This window comes from Zootoca vivipara, chromosome 8 (assembly GCF_963506605.1).
Source record: "Zootoca vivipara chromosome 8, rZooViv1.1, whole genome shotgun sequence".
Taxonomy (NCBI): Eukaryota; Metazoa; Chordata; class Lepidosauria; order Squamata; family Lacertidae; genus Zootoca; species Zootoca vivipara.
This window is the reverse complement of record NC_083283.1, coordinates 36959722-36987314: the sequence shown is the minus strand read 5'-3', so window position 1 is coordinate 36987314 and position 27593 is coordinate 36959722. Positions and strand designations below refer to the sequence as shown.

Genomic DNA, 27593 nt, shown 5'->3' with positions numbered 1-27593 from the left:
AATGTATTTCATTATATATGAATATTTCAATTATGCCCATAGCAAAAATGCTCAATCCATACACTTATTTGCAACATGTTTATACAACTGAAAAAAGCTCTAAACTCCTCTTTGAAAACACACACAAAGACTGAAAGATATTAGCTTGTAAAACTATGCACTATAGTTTATACTGTACTTCTACAATCTGATGTCTAAATTAACTAACATTTCCTCCCTGCAAATCAGCTGAAGTGTACACAGATATATACTTTTACAAAGCTTAAAATGGCCAACAAATGATAATATAATCTGAAAAATAAATAGAGTTTAATACCTTAGTAATTTGTACTTAGAAACAAAGGCCTTGGTGCAGTCTTGTTGTGTGCACTTGTAGGGCCTCTCTCCTGTGTGAGAGTATGAGTGAACCTTTAATTTCTCAACACTGTTAAAGGCCTTGTCACACAGTTGGCAAGGAAAGTTTTTTCTTGGTTTGGATTCACCACGCTTACGTTTCCCTGAAGGGACTTTCTGGGTATCTCTTACTTCTGACAAATCACCAGGAATGACAGTGGCCATCGCAGCCTAAACCAGGCCTTCTTGTTGGACACTTGGGAATTGCCCAACTCCACTAAATGATTTAGCTTTAGATGGCTTCTCAAGTTTCATGTGGTCGTTAAAGAAAGCAAAAGGGGACTGGAAAAAAAAATAAGAAACAACTATTTGTAACTACACTTAATTTTGAAGTTTACTTGCTATGTGATGTTTTTGAATAAAGCTTATATAAAATTAGGTTCAGCTGGTCTAATGTAATATATGTAGGCTCATTTAAGCTATTTATCACAGCTCAAAATTCACTGCTCAGGATGGACAGAACCACATATGTGCTGAAACTACATCTTGCCATTCTTTTGAGGTCCTTGAGGTAATGTAGCAGTACTGCAAGAATTTATCTAAGCCTTTAAAATAAAAGTAATTGTTCCTATATTTCTGTATAAAACAGTTTCTTATCTTGTATCAAATCAAAGTGATATGGCTAAGTGAGTGCCACCTACTGAAGAAAAAAGCACAATTCAAAAGGAATATAGTCTGAAGCAGCACTGTAAACATGACTAAAAATAATGGCACATGATACAGCACTCTCGTGACTATACTACTACAGAACTTTGGGGGAAATGCAAGTTTGAATAGCTTTACATAAAAAAATTTATTGACTGTGGAATACAAAATGCCAAGGAAAAGCCCCTGTGAACAGATAACTATAATGTCTAATCTAACTCAGCATCTTCTGACCTTCGTTATTTGTGCACAGAGACTTCAAAATATGATGATGATGATAATAATAATAATAATAATAATAATAATGTATTAAGTGTATTCAATCATGCAAATCCTCAAATTGCATTCCAGAGTGCTATAGTCCTGAATGGTTTGTACCATGCAATTGTTCATCATGTGAAGAAGCCAAGCTGTGGTGATTTAGTGCTCAGGAATAATATGGGCACAAGTATGTCAACATCTACCAAGAGTTATCTAATCCTTGCTTTTCGTAACCATGAGCACTCTGCAATCCTCTATTCCTAACAGTACTGTTTTTCAAATATTAAAACTAAGCTGAGATCATAGATAGCAAGGCCCAAGAAGCTATTAAGGAAACAGATTGGAAGCTAGATATGCAACTGACAGATACTGAAGGTTTATGAGGAAAGACAAGCATAAGCATAGAAGGTACTGTAATAAGATTTACTCAGTGGTGTAGTTTGCATGTCACGGTAAAGCAAACTATGGTTTACTGAAACCATGTGAATCTAACAGCTCCTGGAGAGAAGCTCACACCTGCTTTGCTCGTCCCCAGGCCTTTTAGCAGTATGGAATGGCATCCCAACCCAAGATCATGATCTCTCCTCAACCACGATCTGTAACCAAAGGACAAATCCCAGGTTCAAAAGACACACTAAGCTGAACCTTGACTCAGCTGTTGCACCACTCTGTGCTAAAGGGTTGGGGGAGGAGCCAGGCTCTCTTCTGGAGCCAACATGTTCATGCAGTTGCAATAAGCCACAGCTTGCTTTACAGTGATTTGCAAACTAGGCCAGTTCCTCCTAACTGAACAATTGTCCGTAAAATCTTTGGTGCTTTCAAACAAACCATGTATTCTAATGAACACCTAGTTACCATCCAAATATTTAATCTTTATATCAACTTTTGAAAAACCTGGTATTGTTTTAAAAACGTCCATCAGTGGGGAAAAAAATCAAACCTACTTCTTGGGGGACAGGGAATGGCAAAACGTATAGAATATCCTAGCATGTTTTTTATTGTATTATTGATTTCTGTACTTCACATTGTAAAAAGAAGATTTTGCTATTCATAATTGGTGCCAATTTCTTTCTAAACGAACTAGATAAATCATATAAGGGGGGGGGGATACCTCCCTTTAGGAAAAGTGGTAATAATTATCTCCAGGATGTTGTTTTATCCACATGCTAAAACCTGCTAGTAGCAGATTCAGCTGGTTTTGGGAGGAGCAACCCTCTACAGACATTAAATTCTAGATTTTTAGGCTTCGCTACCACTACACTTTAACCTAAGAAAGTTCGCAGACAGCAAGTTTCCTGTCCCTTCCACCCCCTTGCAGCCACCTGCCCTTCATGAAAAGCCTTTCTAGAAGTCATGGTAGTGGTGGTGTTCATCTGAATGCCCCTATTGTACAGCAGCCTCATCATGGCTGTATAGTCAGGACCAGAATGCAAATTTGTGTGCTCCTGTCCTCCCGAGTGAGCATCCCTAGCCTCTGAGATTTAGGGCTTACTAAGATTGATTTTATGCCTGCATCAGCAATTTCATTAAACACACTTAGCATCAACCACAGTTTATAACCATAGTTAAGACCATTTTTTATAAAGTGTCTATTGAATATGTTGATGCAGTTGCAATACCAATAATAGTTAGCCCAAAACTGGTAGTGGGAGAAAGACCCATCTGAGAAGGCTAAAACCTCAGGGTTTAAGTCCTCGGGGAACTCCTGATTTCTCATGTACTCATGGTTAGGCCACTGGGAAAGCCCAAAAAAGTTCTACGGTAAGAGCTTTTTAACAGCAGAGCGGAAAGGGCAACTATGAAACTCACAACTGACACACTATCTGGGGGTAGGGTGGGGGGGGCTATATTTTTTTTATTTATTAAAATGGTATATTTTAATGCATGTTCCACAACAAATTGAATACCGTATCCCTATTTGTTGTGCCAGATACTGATACTCTGAGGACGTCCTAAGTGAAAAGGAACTGAGGCTGTTCCAGTGACCAATTGTTGTGTCCCTTAATTAACAACAAAAGCAAACAAGTGCAAGTCAAACTACAAATGAAAAATAAAGCACATTTAATTATTTGCCTGCCATCTTTCTAACATTTCCTTATTGATACCAATAATGCTTATTTAAGAAAATATGATGAAGTAGGAACTGGGAAGCAGAACATGCATCCCCAAAATTCAGTTGTGTGTCCCTATAAAAGTCTTAAGCGAATAAACTGCAAAACCTAAGTGAGCACAAAAAGAAAAATAATAAAATACAAGAAGTGTTTACGGAAATGCTTAATGAATTCGGAAAGCATAACATCTCATGGTGATTACTGCTTCATCATAATTCTGTAGCTATATGGCATCTTCAAGCCCTAAAAAAGAAGCTACACCTATAGTGAACTGTAATTTTATCTACCCACATAGGTTTAGTGGTAAGATTTTCAAGGATTTGTCTCTTAATACAGTAGCGACATTGAACAAATTGTAAGGCCTTAGAAGTACCTTGGAAAAGAACTAGAACTACTGCCTTTTCCTGTCAGGAAGTTGTGAATAGGCTCAACCATATATGTTTGTGCATGTGTGTGTAATTGTTATACTAAAAAAAAAAAAAAAGAGTGAGACTATCTCAAGACCCTACATATGGCACAATCACCTGCACCGTGGACCAAAGGTAGTGGTGTGGCAAGCTGTAAAGCAGGAGGGGTATGACTGAAAGAGTAAAACCAGTACGAGAAATGCTGAGCCCTTGCCCCAGCAACAGGTTTTTGTTCTTAGTATTTGCAACCAGAACCAATCCCCCTAGCCACGTTTCATTTTGGTCTATGAGCTCAGCTACATGTAATGGATTGTGGGGCACAAATGCTAAGGGCAATTAGTTCAGCACTCCTCTTCACCACCTCTCTTTCCCTTTAAATATACTGTGCTTTAGAGTTGTGCTGCAGACCCATGTTTGAATGCTCAAGTCTACCGCTACTACATCTAGCTAAGGCCTCAAGATCATTTAATTTAAGGAGTTGAAACTATGTGCTGAATAAGAAAGATCTTTATTGCTCTGGAATCTAACCGTTGAATTCATTACGATGATGCAAATGCTAATAAATTAAGTGCAGCTATGCCCTCATATAAAAACAGTTTCAGCAGGCAGGATCCAAAGAGGCCTGTGCATGCACGTAAAGCACTTCCCAAAGTACCAGAGGTGGGGAAGTTTATCTTCCCTTACAACTGCACCACCTTGTGCTCACTGAATTCTCTCCAGAGTGTGCCCTAACCGTTAGAAGCAGCTGGGAGGAGAGGGAGGGAAAGGAGAGGGATGCACGCAAGGAGCTTCAGTAGAAAAGGAGGATCAGTAAAGCCCTAGTGCACATGTAGAACATTGCATATGGTCCTCTGGAGCCCAGCCATTTAAATTTGGTTATGCTAGTCCTGGAGTAAATTTCTGATTAAACCACTCACTGGCTTATTATTTCTAGCTATCTAGATAAGCTAATTCAATTGTGGATGTACAGGCTGAGCAATGCAGACAGAATTTTAGCATTAATGTTCAAATATTACACTTCTCAAAGACCAGCTGAAAAAAATTTGAGTCACAATGCCTATTTTCAGCTTCAGTATATTATTACTTATTCATATTGGTTCTTTCACAACTATAGGATGGATGATACAGTTATTAGAAACCATTTAAAATCTACTTTACAAAACAATACTTTTATATATTTTGTACCATTTTAAAAGGTGTTCATACTCAAAACAGATTTATGGTAGCCTCTGTTCAGTGCACACCTGGTGATGGATAACGAAGAAAAACCTTCAGATTTTGGTCTTAACCAGTTCCACTGACATGTCTAGGAGCAAACCAGAATCCAGTGCTTCCCATTTTTGTTGATCTGAAAAACAAAGAAGAAGGGGCTAGACATTAGTGAAGAGGTTGACTTCAGAAAACTAGATGTCAATGGGAAAGAAAAATAGCCTGTGCTCATACTTCTTATGGTATATAACAATAATTAACAGTAATCATGATCCAGATTTTCTGCATGCAGAGAACATATCTTGTCTCTAGACAGGACTAGAAGACAGCAAGTCAGAAGAGGATATAAACTAGAAAGCTAATATAGTCTTCTCCCACACATGGTGCTCAGACAACAGTGTTGCCCAACAGTACACTCCTCTTTCTGGCTGCATGCAATCTTCTAGTCTTCAGCAAACTAACAGCACCAGGAACAGTTCTGCATATAGGATCCGAGTAACTGAATGTGCCCAGAGGAAGTATGTTCTGTGAGATACTGCCATTACATGAGAACCAAGAGGGATGATAAGTCAGGTGTAATCAATCTTCACTACTCTTCTTGTTTGCGTCTTCATTCCCTGTTCTGCTCCTTCCCTTTGATTCACTCACTTGTTTCCAGTCCTTTGCACATGGAATCAACATGCTTTACAATGGTCAATGCATACCAGCTCTTACCATTACCTTTTAATTTAATGCACGTAACTGATAATGGTGAATTACAAAAGGTAGTAATTCCACAAGCAACAGCAGTACCATAAGCCAAATAACCCCAAAGATGAGAGTACATGTGTTTGAGTTCCACTTTGAGGTGTGAGTGCATGCATGCATTTGATTTGAATCAAGAAGGATCAGTTAGAAGAATGGTTAAGCACTCTTCACCAATCATGGCTTCCAGTCATGAAAAGGGATGAAGGGCAGCCATTACATGTACTTATACATAACTTGCTCCCTAGTCTGCAAGTATGAATTGCAATATGCTACTCAGTACACATAGCAGGACTATGCCTGGATCAAATTCAAATTCTTTTTTAAAAAAATTAAGGATGTTTTAATTGTTGTAACCTGCCCTGGGACTTTGGGTGAAGGGCTGGTAATAAACTGTAGGAATAATAATACAAAGAAAACAATTACTCAATCCATTTACATTAGAGAGAACAAATTCACAATACAAACAATGTTACTTTTGACATGTTGGACAATGATCTATTAGCTTTAAAATGAACTTGAAAATATTAGTTTCAAAGGCCTATTCACACACAACACTAAGCCATGGCTTATATAGGCAAAGTGTGATTTGTTCGACCATCCGAAGCATGCCCAGCAAACTAACTATGGTTTGTTTCCAGACAACAAATCATGATGAAAAGCCATGGTTTGCTGTTGGCATATGAATGATGATTTGTTTTTAACTATGGTTTGTAATTATGCCTAAATCCTGCAGCCTCACCTAACCATGTTTGACAACCCCACCTCAGACTCTCACCAAAAATTGTCATCCCACCATAGATACAATCATAAAATATAAAACTATAACATGCAATCTAAACAGTTTTAATAGGAAGTAACACAAAACAGAGCAGACAATGCCTGGGAAATGTTAGAAGTACTAAAAGAAATAACTTATTTATTTCTACTGGGGATGGGCTAGGAAATTTTGGAATACAATCAAGAAAGCAAATAAAAATATAGTGTTACTGTTGAATTCTCTATTATTGTTCACTTTATACAAAAGAGATACTGTTCAACATTTATGCATTGATATTGTGTATGATTGTCAAGAATAAGTTATGCACGATATGAGAGCGTATTCTCTCTTCCCAAACTTAAAATAGAAGAATGAAAACAACACTTATCAAAGCGAACACTTCCATTCAGACAGATGTTCCTATTCTAGGTTTCATATCAAAATTGTTTAATTAGGGTGAACACATGAAGACCAAAAGGTAATACTTATTCCAGTACATTTTTATTAATAATTATTTACAAAAGAAGTTTCACACATCAAATACAATTTATATGTTCAAGTTAGCAATGTATTATTGTTAATACATCGCACATATTTAGCGTGCTTAATAATAATAATAATAATAATAATAATAATATTTATACCCTGCCTATCTGGTTGGGTTTCCCCACATTGCATCAAAGCCAACATTTAGATAATGGCGAAAGGTCATCAACACACACGTGTCTGTGATAAAAGTGTTGATTTTTTAAAGATTTTTGCAGGTGTAGTACTACTATCAGGCACCAGCACAGACTGCAAAAAGCAATCCCCTTAAGCTACTATTCAGGAGACATCCCAGTCCTCTGGACAGGCTTTTCAGAGAATCACAGAATTATAGTTAGGAGGGAATCCGAAGGTCATTTAGTCCAACTCCCTGCAATGCAGGAATCTTTTGACCAATGTGGTGCTCAAACCCATAACCCTGAGATTAAGAGTCTCCTGTTCTACCAACTAGCTATAGTAAGGAACTACAGTGAGAAGAGGAAAAAGAAAAACTGTTTTGTGAGTTTCCTCCTAAATTTGGTTATCAAGATAAAAACACAGTGCCCTTTTCTCTTTCTCAAAATGATACCATTGTAAAATGAAGTGGATGCTATCAAGTTGTCATTTCATATTTAAAAAATCATTTCCCTCACCCCCAATGACACTTGCACTTTGTCTGGATATAACTTTACAACTACAGGGGAATCCCCACTTACATGGGGGTTCTGTTCCAGAACGCACACAAGTGGGGATCCCCCGTTCTGCCCTGACCTTTGTCGTCACCATTTTTGGCACGTGTGTCAGCAGGAGCACACGTGCTGATTGTGCGCAAGTTGGGAGACACCTGTATATTACTGAAGTTGCTTCTTAATCAAATATTTCAGTTTATTTTTGGGGGGGACATATTCATTAAGGCATATTTCTGCAGGGTTTTTTTGTTTTGTTTTTAACGGACTGGATCAAACGCCAGTTAGTTTATAGAACCAGAAAGTTTTCCTGTTCAAAATATTCCAAAACAACCCACAACATAAGAGTATTAACAGACTTGTTAGATCAGGTGAAGTCTAGCGCAGCTTTGTTTTCAATGGTGACTAGCCAGGTGCTTCTGTTCACAATCAAGACATGAATATGATTATATTTCCCACCTGCAAGTGTCCCTAGCATCCAGTATGGAGAGTTATACTGTCTCTGAACATGTGGGTTTAAATATTATGGCTGATAAGAGGAACCTTCAATTAGCAGAGCTGCGGTAGAATAGTAAAAAAAGGTCCACGTAAAGGTGTGGTTAGGGGTAGCTTGACAGGACTGGTAGGGTTTATAGCATTCCCACTTCTGGGAAGCATAAGCCATCCCAGCTTGTAAACATGGGAACACACCTATAATTATAAATGTGACTAAGAGCTCGTCCATTTGTTCTGTGTCTAAAAAACATGGGGCCGATCTGAGTGGTATTCTGCTGGTCCTGTGATTTCTAGGCATGGGTCTGAATGGCTGTGTGTTTGCCCCCCAGCGTTCGCCTAGAAAAAACACTCTCGACTGCTGAATTGGAACAAACAACAATCCACAGAACACCCAATTGCAATTTGGTCTGATACAGTGGTAAACTGTGGGTTTCCCTGTGGGAAAGCAGCAAGGCAAATGGAGGTGTGGATGAGGCCCTAAAAGGCATCATGATATGATGTGTCATGCTTGGACGAAGGAGACCAGAATACAATCTCTAAATCAGTTCTGTGGTCCATTTAAAGAATGAAATATTGTGCCCATTTTTTGATCTAACACACCTGACTAGATTTTTGTAAGCATAAAAGGAATCATCCTAAGGAATACTGGAATATATATCTAATAAAAGTTTGTTAAAGCAAAAACATAAAAAATAAAAATAAAAAACCTTCACCCACCTTTCAAGCCAGACATGTAAATAACCACTTGCCTAGATATGTAGCAGCTCACAGGCAAGTGGGAACTCAGAACTCTTGATCTGCAGTACATCCACATCTCGTGTCTAGTCCTTTAAAAATAAAATAAAATTCCATCGCAGAGGGCTGAGGAAACTTTACACCTTCCAGGTATCAGCACCCAAAAATGCCTTTTACCAGTTCTGTCTGGTTCACCAGCTACAGCTTTTCTTGCACAGTGATACATTAATAATAATAATAATTTATTATTTATACCCCTCCCATCTGGTTGCGTTTCCCCAGCTACTCTGGGCGGCTTCCAACAAAATATTAAAAATACAATAAAACATCAGACATTAAAAACTTCCCTAAACAGGGTTGCCTTCAGATGTCTTCTAAAAGTCAGATAGTTGTTTGTTTCCTTGACATCTGATGGGAGGGCGTTCTACAGGGCGGGCGCCACTATCAAGAAGGCCCTCTGCCTGGTTTCCTGTAGCTTTGCTTCTCGCAGTGAGGGAACCGCCAGAAGGCCCTCGGCGCTGGACCTCAGTGTCTGGGCTGAACGATGGGGGTGGAGATGCTCCTTCAGGTATACTGCTGAGGCCATTCAGGGCTTTAAAAGTCAGCACCAACACTTGAATTGTCCTCGTAAACATACTGGGAGCCAATGTAGGTCTTTCAGAACTGGTGTTATGTGGTCTCGGCAGCCACTGCCATTATATGTGTTGGCAACCTAAAGGCTGGATTACTGTAATGCATTCTATATGGGGCTGCCCTTAGGGCTGCTTTGGAGGCTCCTGATTTGGCAGCCCATACAGATAGGGGTGCATGGCCGACACCGTGACACCACTGTTAAAACATTTTCACTAGCTACTACTACATCATGTTCATTGATTTGCAAAGCCCTGAACAACTTGACAGATCCAGGGTAACTTCTATTTCAGCTCAATCACCGAGTTCATCTGCAAGAGCATTGTTAGTCACCTCCCAAAGATGGTAAAGCTCACCTGACAGCAATAAGAAACTGCACTGACACAGTTCTAGAATGCTCTGCCAATAAAGATTCAGCAGACATCTTCTGTTTTAATTTTTACATTTCCACTGAAAAGCCCTCTGCCCCCCCCCCCCAAATAGCACTGCTACTTTATCTTTTTTGTACCTAATGGAGACCTGGTAATTGACCACAAAAATGCAACAACATGTACGCTAAAGCTCTCAACTTACACACATTTAACTTGTGTGCATTCAGCTTTACATACATGGCAAAAAATTAAAGAATAAATACTAAGGGGGTGGATATCCAGAAAAGACTTTGGCAATGTTTTGAGTATGGCTAAAAGAGCGTGGCTGGAAGCGGGCCAGTTATGAGAATCATAGAGGAAGTGGCATTGTTGTTTGCAAGTCAGGGTCCAGCAAGGAGACCTTATACTGGTAGGAGGGGACCTGATGAAGTGTGTGTGTGTGGCAAGTAAGCACATATCCATGGGTGACACTTCTGGGGCAAGGTCATAATGTGAATGGAGTTCATGGGCAGAGGTGGTACAGTTCATTTAATTTCCATGGGAAAACTCTTCATACAGACTTCAGAGCAGGGCATTTGCTACATGCAAAGTCATATTCTCTGCAAGGTGTCACACTCCTCCATGCTTTGGGCCATCTTTCCCTGCCTCTTTCTTCCAGGGCTCACATGCTCACTTTGCCTTACTCTGCACATGCAAACCTCATGAAACTCTCAGAGGACACTGCTATCACAAGTCTACATGTAGCTGCTTGTTGGATCAGAAGAGGGGAACCCACTTAAAGAATTGAAAAACTGACCCCAAAGAAGGCAAAGTGCTGAAAACAGAACCCCGGATGACCACAATGGAAACCAGAAGGGGAAGCGATGACAGAGAAGAAGTACAGAAATAAGTACTAGTAGTACTCAGGTGGGTGGGTGAAGAAAGAATGGTGGTCAATAGCATCAGAGGCTAGTTATAAATCATAATGGGGAAAGGTGTCTCAACCTCATGGCATAGCTATCTTAATTTCCCCAGCTTTACCACTGTGTGAAATAATTTCCCCTGATTTAGAATGCAAACTCTTGTCTCTCTGTTTTAGCACAGAGCAGAAATCTTCACTTATCACTGCCACCAGCTTCTGTGATTACTAACTCGGATCAGGCATACCCTGGGTCAATAATTCAGACCAATTCCTATACATATAGAAAACCAAGATCCATTTACATGAGACAGAATATAAAGACAGAATGACTGAACCAGCACCACACTTTAAAGTTTTATACCATTAGATACTATTACATCTTCATGATACTATTACATCTTCATACTCTTTCTGACTGCTTACTGTCCCCACAGAGCTTTAGCATAAAGTAACTGGACAATATAATGTGATCTCCAGCTGTGCTTTTAGTTGGCCAAACAAATGACAAATATAGTAGTTTAGTGTGAAATTCCTTTTGATGGACAAGTTTTGGCAGGTAAGCTGTTCCATTCAATAGGCTTCCCCTCAAAAAAACCCACAATGCGTTTAATTTGCAGGGGAATTGTACAGCTCTATTTTAAAAACTGGTGCACATAAAAGTGAATATGGTATCAAGCCCATATTTCCTATGGATGTGTCATCACAACTGTCAAATAATGTGCAATTAGCAGAAAGGTATGTGATTTTATGTTACCCCTGATGTTTTATACATGCCCTGCTGAATGCAAGTTCAGATACATTTAAAAAAAGATACTGATGCTTACTTAATATTTGCATCCATAGTTCAGAATCAGTTATGCTAGAATGGCATAGCCTAGTTTCAGGAAAGAGCCATGGTGCTTATACATTCACTCAAGCGTGGAAATAGATATGACACCTGATGAGCGCCATACCCCATAGTTGCTTTTGACTGGACTGAACCATTTAGGGGTCCTTTACCTTTACCTTAATTCCATACTACGTAAGTACTACAGTTTTCTACAGTTTCATCGTGTGCTTACATACACTTCAGTATTTATGCATTCATATTTTCCCTTGATCTGTGAGCAGACTAGATCTGCAGGTCAAAGTAACCTAATGAACTAATCCAGAGACTGAAAATCAACTGAAATTATGGCAGCTGCTATCCTATATACCCTGGACTCTTACTTTCTCACACAAGCACAATAGCACATTAAAATATAAGTTTATTGATAGAAGCTTGTGGGAGTTAGATGTTAAGAAGTCCTAAAATGTACATGTGTGCTAATGATCTAAAAAGGAGTACCACTGATAATACAGAAAAGTGTAGTGCTTTTCTTTCAGAAGTCTCAATAACAGTGCCAAGAGAATTGACAAAAGTGGTATTTTCACTCAACTTGTATTAGATAATCCTCACAAGTTATACTATCGCTAGGGAAGTGGCAAAGAAGTCTAGACTTGTTTCTTAAAAGTTTAGAAATTCATGCCAATAACATCCAAACTTAGGACTGAACTTAACTAACAGTTCCCACTCTTAAAAACTTTGGGTGGAATGCAGCTAGTGTCTCAGCAGAGGCATCCTTTAATGGTTTAATTAAAGCAGGAAACTGCTAGTAGCTCCAAAATGTTCTCTCCAATCTGGAAGAATGGGCATTAAAATGGCAAATGCAATTCAGTTTAAGTATAAGGTGATACAAAATTCCTAACTTCACATATATGCTAATGACATCTGAATTGGTGGCAACTGATCAGGAATGAGACTTTGGAATGAAGTTGCCAAACCAGTGTGTAACAGTTATGAAAAAGGGTGAATTCCACCTTAGGGATAATTAGGAAAGGGGCTGCTAATATCACAGTCTATGGTACAACTACACTTGGAATCCTATATACAGTTCTGGCCACTTCGCCTCAAAAAGGATATTGTAGAGTCGGAAAGGTTACAGATAGGAGCAACCAAAATGATCAAGGATCTAGAACTACTAACAAAAGGTATAAAGGTGAGTAAAGGGGGACATAATAGAAGGTATACAGATTCATGTATGATGTGGAGAAAACGGACAGGGAGAAAACCCCTCTCTTTCATAGTACCAAAGGCCATCTAATGAAGGGGAACGTTAGAAGATTCAGGACGGATGAAACGATGCATGCACTTCTTCATACAGTGCACAAGATGCAGTGATGCCTTTTAAAGATTAAGCAAATTCATGGAGATAAGACTATCAACAGCTACTAGCCCTGATGGCTATTTACTGCCTCCAGAGGCAGAAGAAACATGCCCTGAATACCTGTTGGTAGGGAGCTTAAGTGCTGAGTCCTACTGCACTCAGGTTATGCTTGCAGGCTTCCCTTGGCATCTCATTGACCACTACAAAAACAGGATGTTGGATCTGATATGCCTTAGGTCTCTTACAATCCTCTATTTAATCACTATTGGTATTATCAGACTAAGTCACAGTTTAAGTAGAGCTATTGAAAACAACTGACTTTAGTTATGATGAACTTAAATCCATTGATTTCAACAGGTCTATTTCAAGTATGACTTATTCTTATACCCCCTATTTCTCAAAACTTACGAATACACATGGGAAGCAACACCACTTACCATTCCTTAAGCAATCCGGAGACCTCAGATCATTTCAGTTCCTCCCTTCCTGGAACTGCTTCCATCCCAGCCAAGTAGGGTTTTATTTTAAGTTGTGTTTTTTTTGGGGGGGGGACTCTTAAGGTGAAGGGGTCCCTTGGTTTGCTTTTTCACCCTCTTTCTTTCTCACCCCCCTTGTGTACTACATCTTTTAAGACTGTAAGCCTGAAATTTTTTTATTGATCTGTAAGCTCTTTTGGCTGAATATCTGGTTTTAAAAATGCTTTAAATAAGAAATAAATATTAGAGAACAACACTAGGGAGGATGACAACCTATATAGATATCCAGGCACAAAGCACGGCAAGCACCAGATATTGACACCAGCACCCTCTTAATAATTTCTGTGGTCTCAATGAAGCAATTATGGGAAGTAATTCATAAAATATTGCCATAAATAAGTTTATTGTAATTTGCTTATTGAGCTAACTACAGTATCTACAGTAGATACTTCTGTAAGATGTTATGGTGCCTACATGCCAAACAAGGTATCTGGTCTGCAAGGTCCTTTGATACCCAAAACTACTATCACACTATCTTTCCATTACCCACCGAAAGATTTATAAACATCACTAGTCAAAGAGTAAATCTACATTTCACCACTCCCCACCCTCATCCCATTGTTGCTACTTTTCAAGGTAAGTGGTGAACTGTAAGCAATAAGAAAAAAACTTGGCTTTTGTTACATTTGTTGTTGCCTCCAAAAAAACAGCAAAGTGGTATACAGCCATAAATAAAAAATAAAGCTGTCTAAACAAAAAGAGATTTTGAATTAAACAGAACTAGGCAAGATTCCACACAAAATCAAGGATAGATAGCAGTTTTCAGACATCAGTAAACACTCTCAATAATAATTTAACCCACCAAGAGAAATCTAACAGAGATGAGGACAGGTATACCTTAGCTGGCAGTGTTCCACTACGTGGGCATCACTGTGGAAAATGTGCAGCCTCATGCCCTTGCAGCACTCACATCTGTAAAAGACAGGGCATGGAGGTGCTTTTAGCACTTGCTATTAATACCAGCAAGTTCCAAGTGTGCATTTTGCTTAAATGGTACAAGCTTATCAAAGCAACAAAATAGCCAACTGTCTTGGCAGCTGTTTTAGAAGGTTGAGCATATGCTTAGCTGGCAGACACTAATTTGCAGGTTATGTTAATCACAGACTTTTGCAATCAAGTACCAACCCCAGTCAGATAAAGGTAAAGGGACCCCTGACCATTAGGTCCAGTCCTGGGGTTGCAGCACTCATCTCTCGTTATTGGTCGTGGGAGCCGGCGTACATCTTCCAGGTCATGTGGCCAGCATGACAAAGCCGCTTCTGGCGAACCAGAGCAGCACACGGAAACGCCGTTTACCTTCCCGCTGTAGCAGCACCTATTTATCTACTTGCACTTTGACGTGCTTTCGAACTGCTAGGTTGGTAGGAGCTGGGACTGAGCAACGGGAGCTCACCCCGTCGCAGGGATTTGAACTGCCGACATTCTGGTTGGCAAGTTTAAATATTGTCAGATTGCAAACTAATAGAACCATTTGAACATTCTGTGAGCTAGTTTATTCCATTATTGAAGAGATATCAGTGGCAGACAATATCTATGAGGCACAAATTCAATTCCTCTATATTTTGTACAGTATGTGTAAAACAGGATGGTGATCAAATGGTGAAACTTAAGCTGGACTTCAGCTGCTCTGCAAAACTCCAATCAACTATCTTATTTGAATCATATAGTCTCGGTAGCGCTTGTTATATGGCAAATTCAGAGACAGAGTTATGAAATATTTTGTAAGTTTTATAACCAAGTCTGTAACTCAAGGGAGTTCATATGTAAGGCTTGAGGATGTGAACAAGGGGCTTGGATCAGTCAGTGCAACCATTTGCAATCTGGACCCTTGTCCCTCTTGGCTGATAAAAACTAGCAGGGAGGGGGCAGTTGGCTGAGTCAGGGAGGGGATTCAAACCTCCTTGCGAGGTGGTGTGGTCCTTGCTTGCTTGAAGGAGGCAGTGGTAAAACCACCCCTCAAGAAAGCCTCACTGGATTTGAAAATCTTAAGTAACTACCAGCTAGTTGCCATTCTCCTCTTCTTGGTCAAGGTTCTTGAGCAGGTGTTGCTCTTGGAGGATATTTATTTTCTAGATCCATTTCAATTGAAGTTTAGGCCCAATTTTGACACAGAAACTGCTTTGGTCATTCTGTATAATGACCTCTGTCAGGAGAGACAGGGGAAATGTGCCCGTTACTTCTCCTTGACCTATCAGGCTTTCAATACCATTGACCATGGTATCCCTATGGAGCAGCTGTCTGAGTTGGGAGTGGGCGGCATTACTTTGTGTTGGTTCCAGTCCTACTTGGATGGTCGTTTCCAGAAGATGATACTTATGGCCCCATGAAACTTTCAATGTGAGTTCCTCAGGATTCAATCCCCACCCTTAAGCACTGAGTGGGGTTATCCAAAAGTTTGGAGTACATTGTCAGCAATATGCTAATGACACACAGCTCTACTTCTCCTTTACATCTGCAGGTGTGACTGTGGATGTGCTGGACTGTTGTATTGCCTCAATAAGGGACTGGGTGAGAGCCAACTCACTGAAGCTCAATCCAGGTAAGGCTGAGGCAATGTTAGTGGGTGGTTCCCTAGACCAGATGGAAGCAGTGGACACACCGCTGTCACTTGAGGCTCAGGTGGCCTCAGTGGCGTGGAGTGCCTTCCATCAGTTTCAGCTACTGGCCCAGTGCACCTCTATTTGTACAGGAATAGCCAAACTTCTGTTGTCTATGCTCTGGTAAACCCTAGGTTAGATTACTGTATTATACATTGGACTGCCTTTGAAGATGCATTGGAAATTTCAGCTGCTGCAGAATTTGGTGGCTAGGTTGTTCACCAGGGTAAGAAGTTTTGAGCATGTTACAACAATCCTGTTCCGGTTGCACTGGCTGCCAGTAAGTTTCCCAGCCCATTTCAAAGTGCTGATTTTTACCTATAAAGCCTTAAATGGATCGGGACTGCAATACCTCAAGGATCACCTCTCCCCATACGAACTGACATGGACCCTGAGATCATCCTCTGATGCCCTTCTTCATGTGCCTCCTCCATGTGAGGTCTGGAGAGTGGCAACACGAGAACAGGGCTTTTCTGTGGTGGCTCCCCATTTGTGGAATGCTCTTCCTAGAGAGTCTGGCACCTTCAATACATTTCTTTGGACCCCAGGCAAAAATGTTTCTCTGTAACCAGTCCTTTAGCTGATTAAATGTGTTTGTGGAAGGCAGAGCTGTGGGTTTTTAAAATTATGTATTGTTGTCATTTTGTATTATTATGTTATGAACCACCATGTGTTCTTCAGATGAAGGGTTATATACTGATAAAATAAAAACATTAAAAAATAATACCTCACACTACTCAGAATTAGCATGTATACCTTTTTTGTGAATAGGCTCACTATTCAACTAACATTAGTTCTGGCATTAAAATCTAGTAATGAAGATGGAAACATCTGAGCAGGTAACCACATGGAAAAGGTTGCATGGATATTTGATCGCTCTCTTATCTAACACTTAGAATGGTACAAAATTACAGTGTATTTCTACAAATGCACAGACACATGTATACTTTTAGAAGGGCTATAAGTACCAGATTCCTTTAAATTCTTACTGAGGCATGTGTTTGATAAAACTTGGATAAAAACATTTGTTTCTGTTGAAGTAGCAGGTTTCAGTTTATTTAGTGAATCTGGTGGTGAATGTTGAACTATTTTCTTATACGCAGGTCCCATTCCTGCTGAAAGACATCTAGGATTTCAGGTTTTTGTATGCATACATGATGTTATCACTGTCCTTCATTAAAAAGCATACAAGTTAGAAAGCACTTGGACTAGTGTAGCATAGCTGAATAATCTAACAATAAAAATGCTATGTAATGAGCTTCTTGATAAGTGGGAATGTCAACCCAATTCAGATTTGTCACTTAATTTCAGGATGCTGGGCCCCAAATTCATTTATCCTCACAGAAACATTTGACACAGGTTGAGAGGAAAAACTTGCCTAAGTTAACTTAAACAAGCTTCCTGACTTTGCAGGACTTCAAGCCTTGGAAAACTCACTTCATCCATTTATTACACAATACCAGTCAAAATTACACACATTTCTTTGATCATAATGAACACATCAAAATTATTTGCCCTAAGACCGTGTACTAATGTAGACAATCTTTCATCAGGCAAAAAAGGGACTCTTTCATCATCAAGTGAAAGGGAGGGGCACCAACTGGATTCCAATTCATGGCTTCAACCCAACTAAATCACTGCAAAAATGAAACAACATCTGTTAATGCAATGGAAGTTCCCTTCCCTTTCACCCAAATACCTCCCAAATCTGCTCTGTGGGGTTCCCTCAACCCTCTGGAGCAGATTAGAGGGTGTTGTAGGGGGAGGAGAGTGAGAAGTACTGTTGTACTTGTGGAAACCATTTCACCTGCACAATGATTTAGTTGGCTTTTATGCCCTATAGAATGCAAGTGATCATATTGCAAAACAGAGTTATTGTGCCCCAAAATAAACCAATTCCATTGGAATTTGGGACTGAATTCACTGGATTGTAACAAATATTTATAGACCTCCAATCAATATACCGTTATTGTGAAAAACAATAGGGCACCTGTTCGATCTCAACTATAAGGGAGTTCTACAAAATTGGCTTTACAATAATGAATGCACAGTTCATGGTGGATACAAACCATGCATTTGGGGACTCATTGGGCTGAGGTACCTCTAGCTGCACTGTGGATCTTACTGGGGGTCCTATCGTTGAAAGGGGGAACTGGTAATATAAGATCAAAGCTTACCAAGAAATGGTCTGGCCATAACAATGGGGTTATCAGGACACCACCCTCCATTTCCAGACTCTCACTCCCACCTGCCCTGAAGCAAAGACAAGATTGAGGATGTGATCTTCTCTGTGTGTCAATGACAGACAGTCATGGAGGTTATGAAGCCAGAATGGATGTTTACACCTCAGAATACAGGTAACAGTTCTTCAACACCAACTTCAAGACCACCTTAGCAAACTTAGTCCAGAAGGGTTAGGGGTGCATGAGCAGCAATCCCAGTCTGTCTTGATTGCCAAACAGTAGGCTCTCAAAGCCCATTCCAGATCAGAGAGGTTTCTTAGCCAGATAAATGAATTATACGGACTATAACAACTCCAACTCACACATGTGTGTTTATCCAATTCAGCTGGTGCTGTAGAAAGTCATGGGTGTGCACATGAGTGTTGCTGTTTTTAAGCACCCTTCAAAGGGAAGTGTCCATTCGGGATTTCAAGTGGTAACAGTTGAGAGCCCATGACTATGGTCAGCTTCTTGTATTTTAAAGACGTGTTGCATGTTTTTGGATTATTCCTCGGGTTGAATGTAGTTGATTCCACCACCACCCTTTTTTGCATGTTCACATCATAGGTGAACAAACTTTCTTGATATCTAGCCCACATATGTCTCAGAAACGCATCCCAGAATAACTCCCTCGTGAGTACCGGGTATGTGTTATTGCGAACTGAACTGGTGCTAAACAGCTTTATTGTCAGAGCAGAAGGCCCAACAACCAAGCTACTAGCAGACAAGAGATAAGGGACAGACCAGAAAGGGACACAGTCTGTACATGGCTGTGTACCTTTTTCTGCAAATGGCCTGTCTGCTCTCTAGTGTCATAACTTCTTCTGCCTGTAACCAATGGAACATAGCTGCCAAGTTATCCTTTATTTTAAGGTATTTTCCCTTATGCTGAATAGGCTTCCTCACGAGAAAAGGGAAAACTTGGCAGCTATGCAATGGAATCAAGGAAAGCCTACTGACCTCCCAGAATATCCCAGAAGCTATCATGACTCTGCTCCATCCACCCCTTACAATATTAATTCTCAATATCCAGTTAAACACATACAGGATTACCGTACCAACATAAAAGCACTCAACACAATCTCATCGAAGCATTACCAGCTCATAATCCCCAAGAGTGTCTATATAAGCCAAATTTTCATCAATCACTTACTACCACCTTCTAGCAGTCAATGCATCAAGCCTATTCCTATCCCATTCTATTTCCACAACCACCACACATACTCTCAAGCCACCCAACACTCATACTGTAAACAGATCCCAGTTGACTCCTCCACCCTAGCTGAAGGATTCCATTATCAAGCTTTCACTTGGTCATAGGTGTAGGTCCTATCCCAACACTCAGAAGATTTGTATTCCAACTCAGGAATCCTTCAAATGGGCACATGCAGCCACTAAAACTGAAAGAGTGGTGCCCTAGCACCTCCCTAAAGCAGAACCCTTGCTTTGGTGTCATACCCCCCTTTGGGGTTGCCTCTGCTGCAGTACCCCACCACTGCAACTCACTGTTTTATGGAAGTGCCGCTTATATCTCCATGGGTCCAATATTCACCACTGCCACCTCTGCTTGGTAGTTCTCTGGCAAGCGTTGCTATTTGGCAGATGGTCTCAATCAAGAAAGCAATGACGGTTATCAGGAGCTAGGGTGGTTAGGTGTTTAAACAAAATTAGGTTACTGAAACAAATCAGTAAGCATATTGGATACAGTTGACCTTTTTATTAAAGTAATTTATTTTCTTGTTTCAAACTAATCTTTACTTGGTAATGGATCTGGACTTCAGTAGCAATCAGTCCAGCCACAGACTCCTTGAGTAACTGTGGGAAATCATTTAGCCTCCCGTAGGTTTGTTTGAGAATTAAAAATATTTCTTCTTCACTCCAAGTCTCAGGATCAGAGCATGCTATAAAATCACAGTTTTTATTAATGATAACATTAAAAGGCAATTATCAAGCTATATGTATCTAATTACTGTTAAAGTTGCTTGCTCAAAAAACAACAGATGCACTTGACAATATCCTCTTTCAATGGACTGAAATGCATTATCTGTTTATGGGAAAGTTCTTATACTTCAGTCTATACATATTTCTAATGTGGACACTGAAAAAAAATACACAATCCAACTGAACCGGCATTTTCAATAAGCATGCAATGCTGGATCTGCTCTTTAGATGCATGGTTCATAGTTTCTTAAAAGTCCCCTAGAGGAGAGTGATTAAACCTGCATCAACTACACTCTCTTCCAACAAGCATAATCAGCTTTAACAATATCTGTTTGACTTGACAGAAAAGTTTAGTTCCAGAATGTTTTAAAAATTGTTTGTACTTAGTAATGTTACTATTACTATGACTAATCTATTCTGAACATTCAAATAGTAGTTTTGTGCTAGTTAAGAATACTAAATGATTTGCTATGTAACCTCAATAAAAATGTCAGCATTTTAAAGAAAACTTTTAGTATCAAAATATATACAACTATTTAATACACAAAGCATATTTTAAACAATTATCTACACTGCAAATAATTTTTAGAACATGATTTACCAGTTGTAAAGTTAACAGCTGACTTTAATATTAAGTATAAAAATATTCCTACTCTTTTAGAACATAAATGTTTTGTATGATTTTCTATCTATCTCACACACAAACACATATGAATGAGGTTCTCTTGGCTGAACGAATCTCAATCACCAGTATGTAACTAAAATATCTTTAAGAGCCTTATGATAACAGTAGCACTGTATATTCAGGACACGTTATATGCTATCATACAATACATATAACTTTATTACATATAATATACATCTCATATGCTAACATAACAAAAACAGTTTCTTCCACTTCTCAAAATGTAATTGCGGAACATTGCAGCCATCTCATTAAGCAAACACACTGAAGAAACAAACAAATATTCATGAACATATTTAAATGAGCTTGGACTATTGCAGTTGTCAAATGGAAAAATACATTTTGTAACACAGTACTTCATTAGTGACTTAACCAGAAATTTGCAAAATTAACATAGTCACTACAAATAAGTAATTGCTTTTGTAATTAAAATCAAAGATCTATGCATAAAATCTGCTTAAATGACAAAAATTCAATATAACCATAATAATTTTGAGTTTGATGTTATTGTGGGAGGAACAATATCACAGTATTCAATATTAAAGATACATTAAAAATTAATGAATCCAGTTCACCTTGTCAACATATGAATCAGATCTTAGCTTTTATAAAAGTAGTATTTGTCCATTAAAAAGCTGATAACTAATTCCCATTAAACACTTTCTAATCTGATTTCTAGGGATATTCTCCACAAAGCGACACTTTTGGCTCAACAAGTGCAAATAAGATTATAACAGCTTATGGCAAGACACTTTCTCCCCATGCTGAATTTCCTAATTTTTCTTTAAAAGTATATTTTTCTTAATTCTCTTTCAGTTTTCTTGTTAAGCTCTTAATACTTCATTTATTTAACACAAGATGTATGAATCCCATTTTGAATATTATAACTTAGTCTTAGAACACATTCAATTTAAAAAGAGCTGAATTAAGAAATTATGCTGTCTTGCAAATAATCTGCTTCATTTTATTCTTGGAAATTATACCAGTTATTTCTATACTCACACATTTTAACATTTAATGGGTAATAGATCTGGCAAGAGATATGCATGCATATGAAACATTCTGCTACTATGTACATTCCTTAATACAGCAAGTTCAGAGAATATATATTTAAACATACTGAAATAGGTAAGAAAACTTGTTTTTATAAACTAACGAATGTTAATATGACTGCATCATCTTTCCTACTTGTTCAGTTCAGCTTACATATAAAAAAAATCCCAGCACTCACAATAACTTTGATACCAATTTTGAAGCAATTTAAAGCACAAACCATAGATTGTATGAATTCTAACAACTGTACTGATCAAAGAACATGGCACTTTCAACTAATATAAATACTTTTTGGAAACTGAATTCTTAGGTATGAGATTCCAAAAGTTATTCCTGCCATGTCCTAAGACATACTGAAAAACATATATGCAAAGGATAGGTAGCTAGAATATAAGATACCAATCAAACAATTATGTATAAAAACAAACATAAACATTTTAAAGGCTGACTTAGTGCTAGGTAAGACAGTGCACAGAAGATTCTAATTGCTACTTATGCAATAGCAATAGCAAAGAAAAATGCTAAAATTTCCAATGAAAAAGGAACATATTCAGTCTGCTGATTCTATTCACAAATCCATGACATTTCCAAATCAAGAACTAGACTACAATTGTATCTTATGTTTTCTTCCTAATATATTATCTATTTCTGAAATGTTTTGCTTGCTTAATGCAGCAACCGTCCATCATGTGTTAGATTTCAAACACATATTGTATGTCAGATCAGTACAAAATATTACATTGTTCACATATTTGAATTATTTCACATTGTCTGAAAGCTTTCTAAATAGTTAGAAATTGGTTAAAAATGGTCAACAGCTCATTTGGACAGCTATTAAATCTTTCTACTAAAACAAATGAATGGTATCTGCAGATATTTGCTTTCAGATGCATACCATCAACATATATTCAGATTTTCCTTTTAGCACTACAATATAGTGAACCACAAAAAAGTTTTGAAGACTTTACCCAATATAATTACAATTATATTTATATACACTAACATTTAAAACTTACAATGAAAAGCTCAAAAGCTACTTTAGACTTCAAAGGTTTTGCTTAAGGCAAGTAGCATCACAAAGTAGTTTGGCCAATAAGATTCACTCAAGAAGCCTTGGAATCTGTCTGCATAATCTATAGTATATAATAATGGATCTACATTATATGAATTATAAAAAAAATCAACTAATTTCATAGAGCACTGTTTTAACTAACCAACTAAAATTATATGCAAGTGCTTCATAGTTTAAACAAAATAGTTCTCAAAGATAAATGCAGCTTTATCGGAATCCATAAATTTAATATTTCAGGCTATTTTTCTACTAAGAGTTACTTTTCTCAGTCTCCTTACTGTTAAATGTATCAATGGAATGAGCATTCACATTTAAAGGCATTAAATTTGCATATGATGGAGAACTTTCATGACAGAGGAAGAAAGCAAAATTGTAATTGGTGCTTTCAGAAAATGTATTTCTTCCACAATGCTTTTACCTTAGACTACTTAATAATTGTACAGCAGATCTGTATATACATATAAAGATCCAAATGCAAGTTTTGTACTTCTCCATATCTACAAAATAGCTTTAAAATTTAGATAATGAAGAGACACCAGACTTCATGTGTTCTGACTTCTGAGCTTAACAATTCATGGCACACACTGTTATGGTTCATGCCTGTGATAAAATGTGCATGCTGTATCAAATGTATTTAGGATAAGAACTGACTACAGGCTAAATTTCTGACTATTATCCTAGGTGCACTTATGAACCTAGTATCTTAACTGGTAGATGAAAATTATCTACAAACACTAGTAAATCATGTGACATTCTTAAACCATATGGCATGCATCAACCATTTGCCAAGTTTGCTTTCAGATATTTTCTATTTTGATTTAAATGATAATGTTTATGCCAAAAATAGAGTTGTTTTCAATAAAAAATAAATGTGTATACAACTCCATGTTAACAGATAAATGTTCCCCTCATGAGCTGATTATTATTTATTAAATCTGTATACTGCCCTTCATCCAAAGATCACAGGTGGTTCACAACATAAAAATACAAAATAAGAACACAAAATACAAAATAAAACAAAAACAAACCAATAACCCTCTCCCACAGACACATTATTATTGCTATATAGTTTGTATAAATCCATTCTCTAAGAATAAATGACACAGTTTACTTTGGGGGACTGTGTCACTGGAAAACAAGGTGCTTTCATTCCAAAATCTGAAGCCACAGGGTTATCCAGGACAGTAGTCTACTACATAATGCAATAAAGGTGCAAGACATCTATGATAACAAATGATGAAATCTTATGTACACTGGAGAATCAAGCCCCCTCAACACAGTGAGACTTATATAAAAGTGAATAGAAACAGATTACACATTGAGCAGAAAATTGATTTGGTATATAAAGAACAAAAGAAAGTATAACTGATGAAGTCTCTCTCAAGATTTGGTCCATCTCTTTGAGCAGAATACCTGCTATCAAGAGTTTAATTTAGATTTAAATCAAGACAGTGAAAGAGCAAATCACTTTAAATGAAAATGTAATTGTGCATAAGAAACACAAGATCTGGGACAATAGATATCCGAAATACCATTCTACTATCCAGCAGCTTTTTAAACATTTAAGTTAAGTCTTTATAGATAACATTTCTTATCATGGAAGTTACACATTTATAAGTTAAAGATTCAGCAACATCTATCATAGATACTTTTTTGGAATCTGTTTCAATTAACAAAAATTTACTGTCAAACAAATAATAAAATCACAACTATGTATTTCAATAAAGCCAAATCAAGACACATTACACAAATCTGTAATAGAGCGATTTAGAAAAGGGCATATATTCTAACCCCTTGAATATTGCGGGTTTGAAATTCAGATCCTTTGAACACTACTTGCAGGTTTTAAATATGAACAGGTTTGTATTTTAAATCAATGGAATGAAACAGAAGACATCCAAACAAGTTGTCTATGTCTGCAAAAAGGCTTTAAAATTATACCATAAAGTCCACTAAATGTCTTGTGTTCTTCCAGTGACTTGAAAACTAGCAGAATATTATTATAATTTAGGCTATCTCTACACACACCATTCTAAATCCAAGACACAACAATGGAATTAAAATTCAGCCACCATACCACAATCTTGAGTTGCATCAGAGATAATAAATGCTAGGTCCAAACAATATCCACCAATTTCTCCTACAAAAAGGGTAAGCCAATAACTGTTTTTACACCTCAACAGCCCCCTTGGATTTAATGCAATCCACCAGGATAAGTAGCCACTGGTCTGGCTTGCCTTCAGAGTTTGATTTATGACTTTACACTTTAACAAATCCAAGCCAACTTTAGCCAGAACTTCTGCATAGGTGAGCATAGCTAGAAGAAAAGAGGAGCTGTCTCTTTAAGATACCATGCTCTGTCCCTGATCCCACGTGGAAATCAACATCAGCAGCACTTTCGCGTTTAGTTCTATGTGATGCAAGTTGAGGCATCATTTTTTAATAAACATGAGAAAATTGCAGAATACATTCTTCCCCGGAATACAAAATAGGTGAAAAAGCATGCTAAAGTAAGCCCCGGTTCTCCTCCAAAAGTGTGGTCTCACTATGTGTATTTTTCATTTTCCCTACGACACGTTGCTTCCAGTCCATACTACTCTAACAGAAAGCACTTCAAAAACCGTGGACACAAACACCGGGATCCATAGGCAACGAAAAGGTACTCCATAAATCGGAAATATTTGCTCTTTTGCATTACATATCATAATTGGGTCGGGAGAAAAGCAATGCATAGGTATTACATTTCGCGCCACCTCCCCCTTTCCCCCCACCTGTGCCCCCCCAAACAAACAAAGGGCACGAAAACGAAGGTACAAAGTTGGCAAATGCAGCATTTATCTCCCGTGCAATCGCTCCTCGTTGCCCCAAAGTTGTGCAGCTCGTGCATTCCCACCTCCCACCACCATTCAAGGGAGAAAGGGGATTTTCACGTTCTCGCATTGTCGGGAACGAGCTGTAAAAGAGCTTTTGCCTTTCCAAAGCAGTCATCAACAACAAAAATAGGCATCAGTTTTAACTCCTTGCTCTCTGAGAGCTGAAACCCCGACGTGAGGGGACGCGGGGTTCAACCTGATCTCTTAGGAGAGAAATCGGGGGACGGAGACGATTTGGGGCATTTTTAAGAATTTTTTGGGGCTATTTTTTATTTTGTTATATGCCTCGGTTCTCCCTCCATTTTGGTTGTTTATGATACTGACAACAAGCTGTCCCTGCTCTCTCTCCAGATCTCTCCTGCTTCCAGTTAGAGAACCCCCCCCCACCTCCCCAATACAACCCACCCTCCAAACGGGCTCGCATTCCCAAACTCCTCTCTCGTACCCACGCAAGGGAAAGAAAAGGCTCCGCGGCCGGTCCAAGTCAGGCGGGAGGCAATCTCGTCTCTTTATGGGGTGGGGGGGAAAGGAGAGAAAAAACTTTTGTCCAATAAAAAGCGGGAGGAGAAGGGCGCTGCACGCCCCAAAGCGACTCGGGAGCCCCCTAAAGCTTTGGCCAGGGGTTCCCGCCGCCCCGTCCCGAGAGTGCAACCCACCCGCGACATTTCTGCGCAAAATGTGCCCGCTTTGGTGCTACGGCTGAATTTATATTAATTTTCTCTCATTTTTTGGGCACCGCGGGCTCTTAATGTCTTCCGCTCCCTCCTCGCTGCTGCTGCTGCTACTGCTGCTGTCACTATATTCAAAGCACAAGCTCCGGAGCTCCGGGGGGGGGGGGAGATAGAGAAGAGAGAGACTCAGAGCGAGGAAAGCGCGGTGGGGGGGGGGGCTTCTCAAAAAAGTTTCTGCAAAACCGCCTCCCCGTTTGTATAACAAGAAACGAGGGGGAAGAAGGAGGGGGGTGCGATCCTCTTTGCAGCCTCTCAGTGAAAACCTCACTGAAGGAGTCGGGGGGGGGGCGCGGAGGAGAGGAGAAACTCCAAGTCAGAAAGCTAAGGAAAGCGAGGCTTTATTTCGAGGGGCTGCTCCTGGGGACCCCCGCGAAAAGCGCGACGCAGCCCAAGAGTGCAGGGGAAGGAGATGGAGCCGCACAAACTTTCCCTCATCGCTGCCGCTCCGCTCTCCCCCCTTCTCCTCCTCCTCCCCCTTCAGAATTTAAATAACCCTAATATTTCCCTGCTGAACCCCGGCTCCTGACCCCCAAACCCGCAGCAGACTCACCGCGGGAGCCTCAGCATCCCCTCAGCGCCCTCTTCCCGCCTTTTACAGGGTTCTCCGATTTTTCTGTAATTTTTTCCCCATATTTCGGGCTGGACGCGGCGGGCCTGGAAATTGTTTGCTTTCCCCTCTTTCCAGCAGCCATTGTAGTGTATGCGCTGCGGTGCAGCTCAGCCTGCCGCACACGCCGCGCCCACACCGCCAGCCGCCCACACGCGCCGCGGGTTGGACACCTCCCCCTGTCACTCAGCCCTTTGGCCGCACCCTGAAGGCGGCC

General features: G+C 39.2%; 1 protein-coding gene across 14 annotated transcripts in view; it reads right to left on the bottom strand.

Annotated features, from left to right (window-relative positions):
• PLAG1 (PLAG1 zinc finger) overlaps window positions 1–27508 on the bottom strand; it is a 38386-nt gene extending 10878 nt beyond the window's left edge. The window contains exons 1-3 of one of the 14 annotated variants that reach the window (XM_060277798.1): window positions 8954–27508; window positions 5062–5165; window positions 317–675 (exon numbers count right to left, since the gene is read on the bottom strand). In XM_060277798.1, coding sequence (XP_060133781.1) covers window positions 317–558 — 242 coding nt within the window. In that variant the 5' untranslated portion in view covers window positions 559–675; window positions 5062–5165; window positions 8954–27508. Of the gene's footprint in view, window positions 1–316 lie in introns of all 14 variants that reach the window. The other 13 variants (XM_060277796.1, XM_035125311.2, XM_035125313.2 and 10 more) reach the window with 13 other exon arrangements.
• Between the last annotated feature and the right edge of the window lie 85 nt (window positions 27509–27593).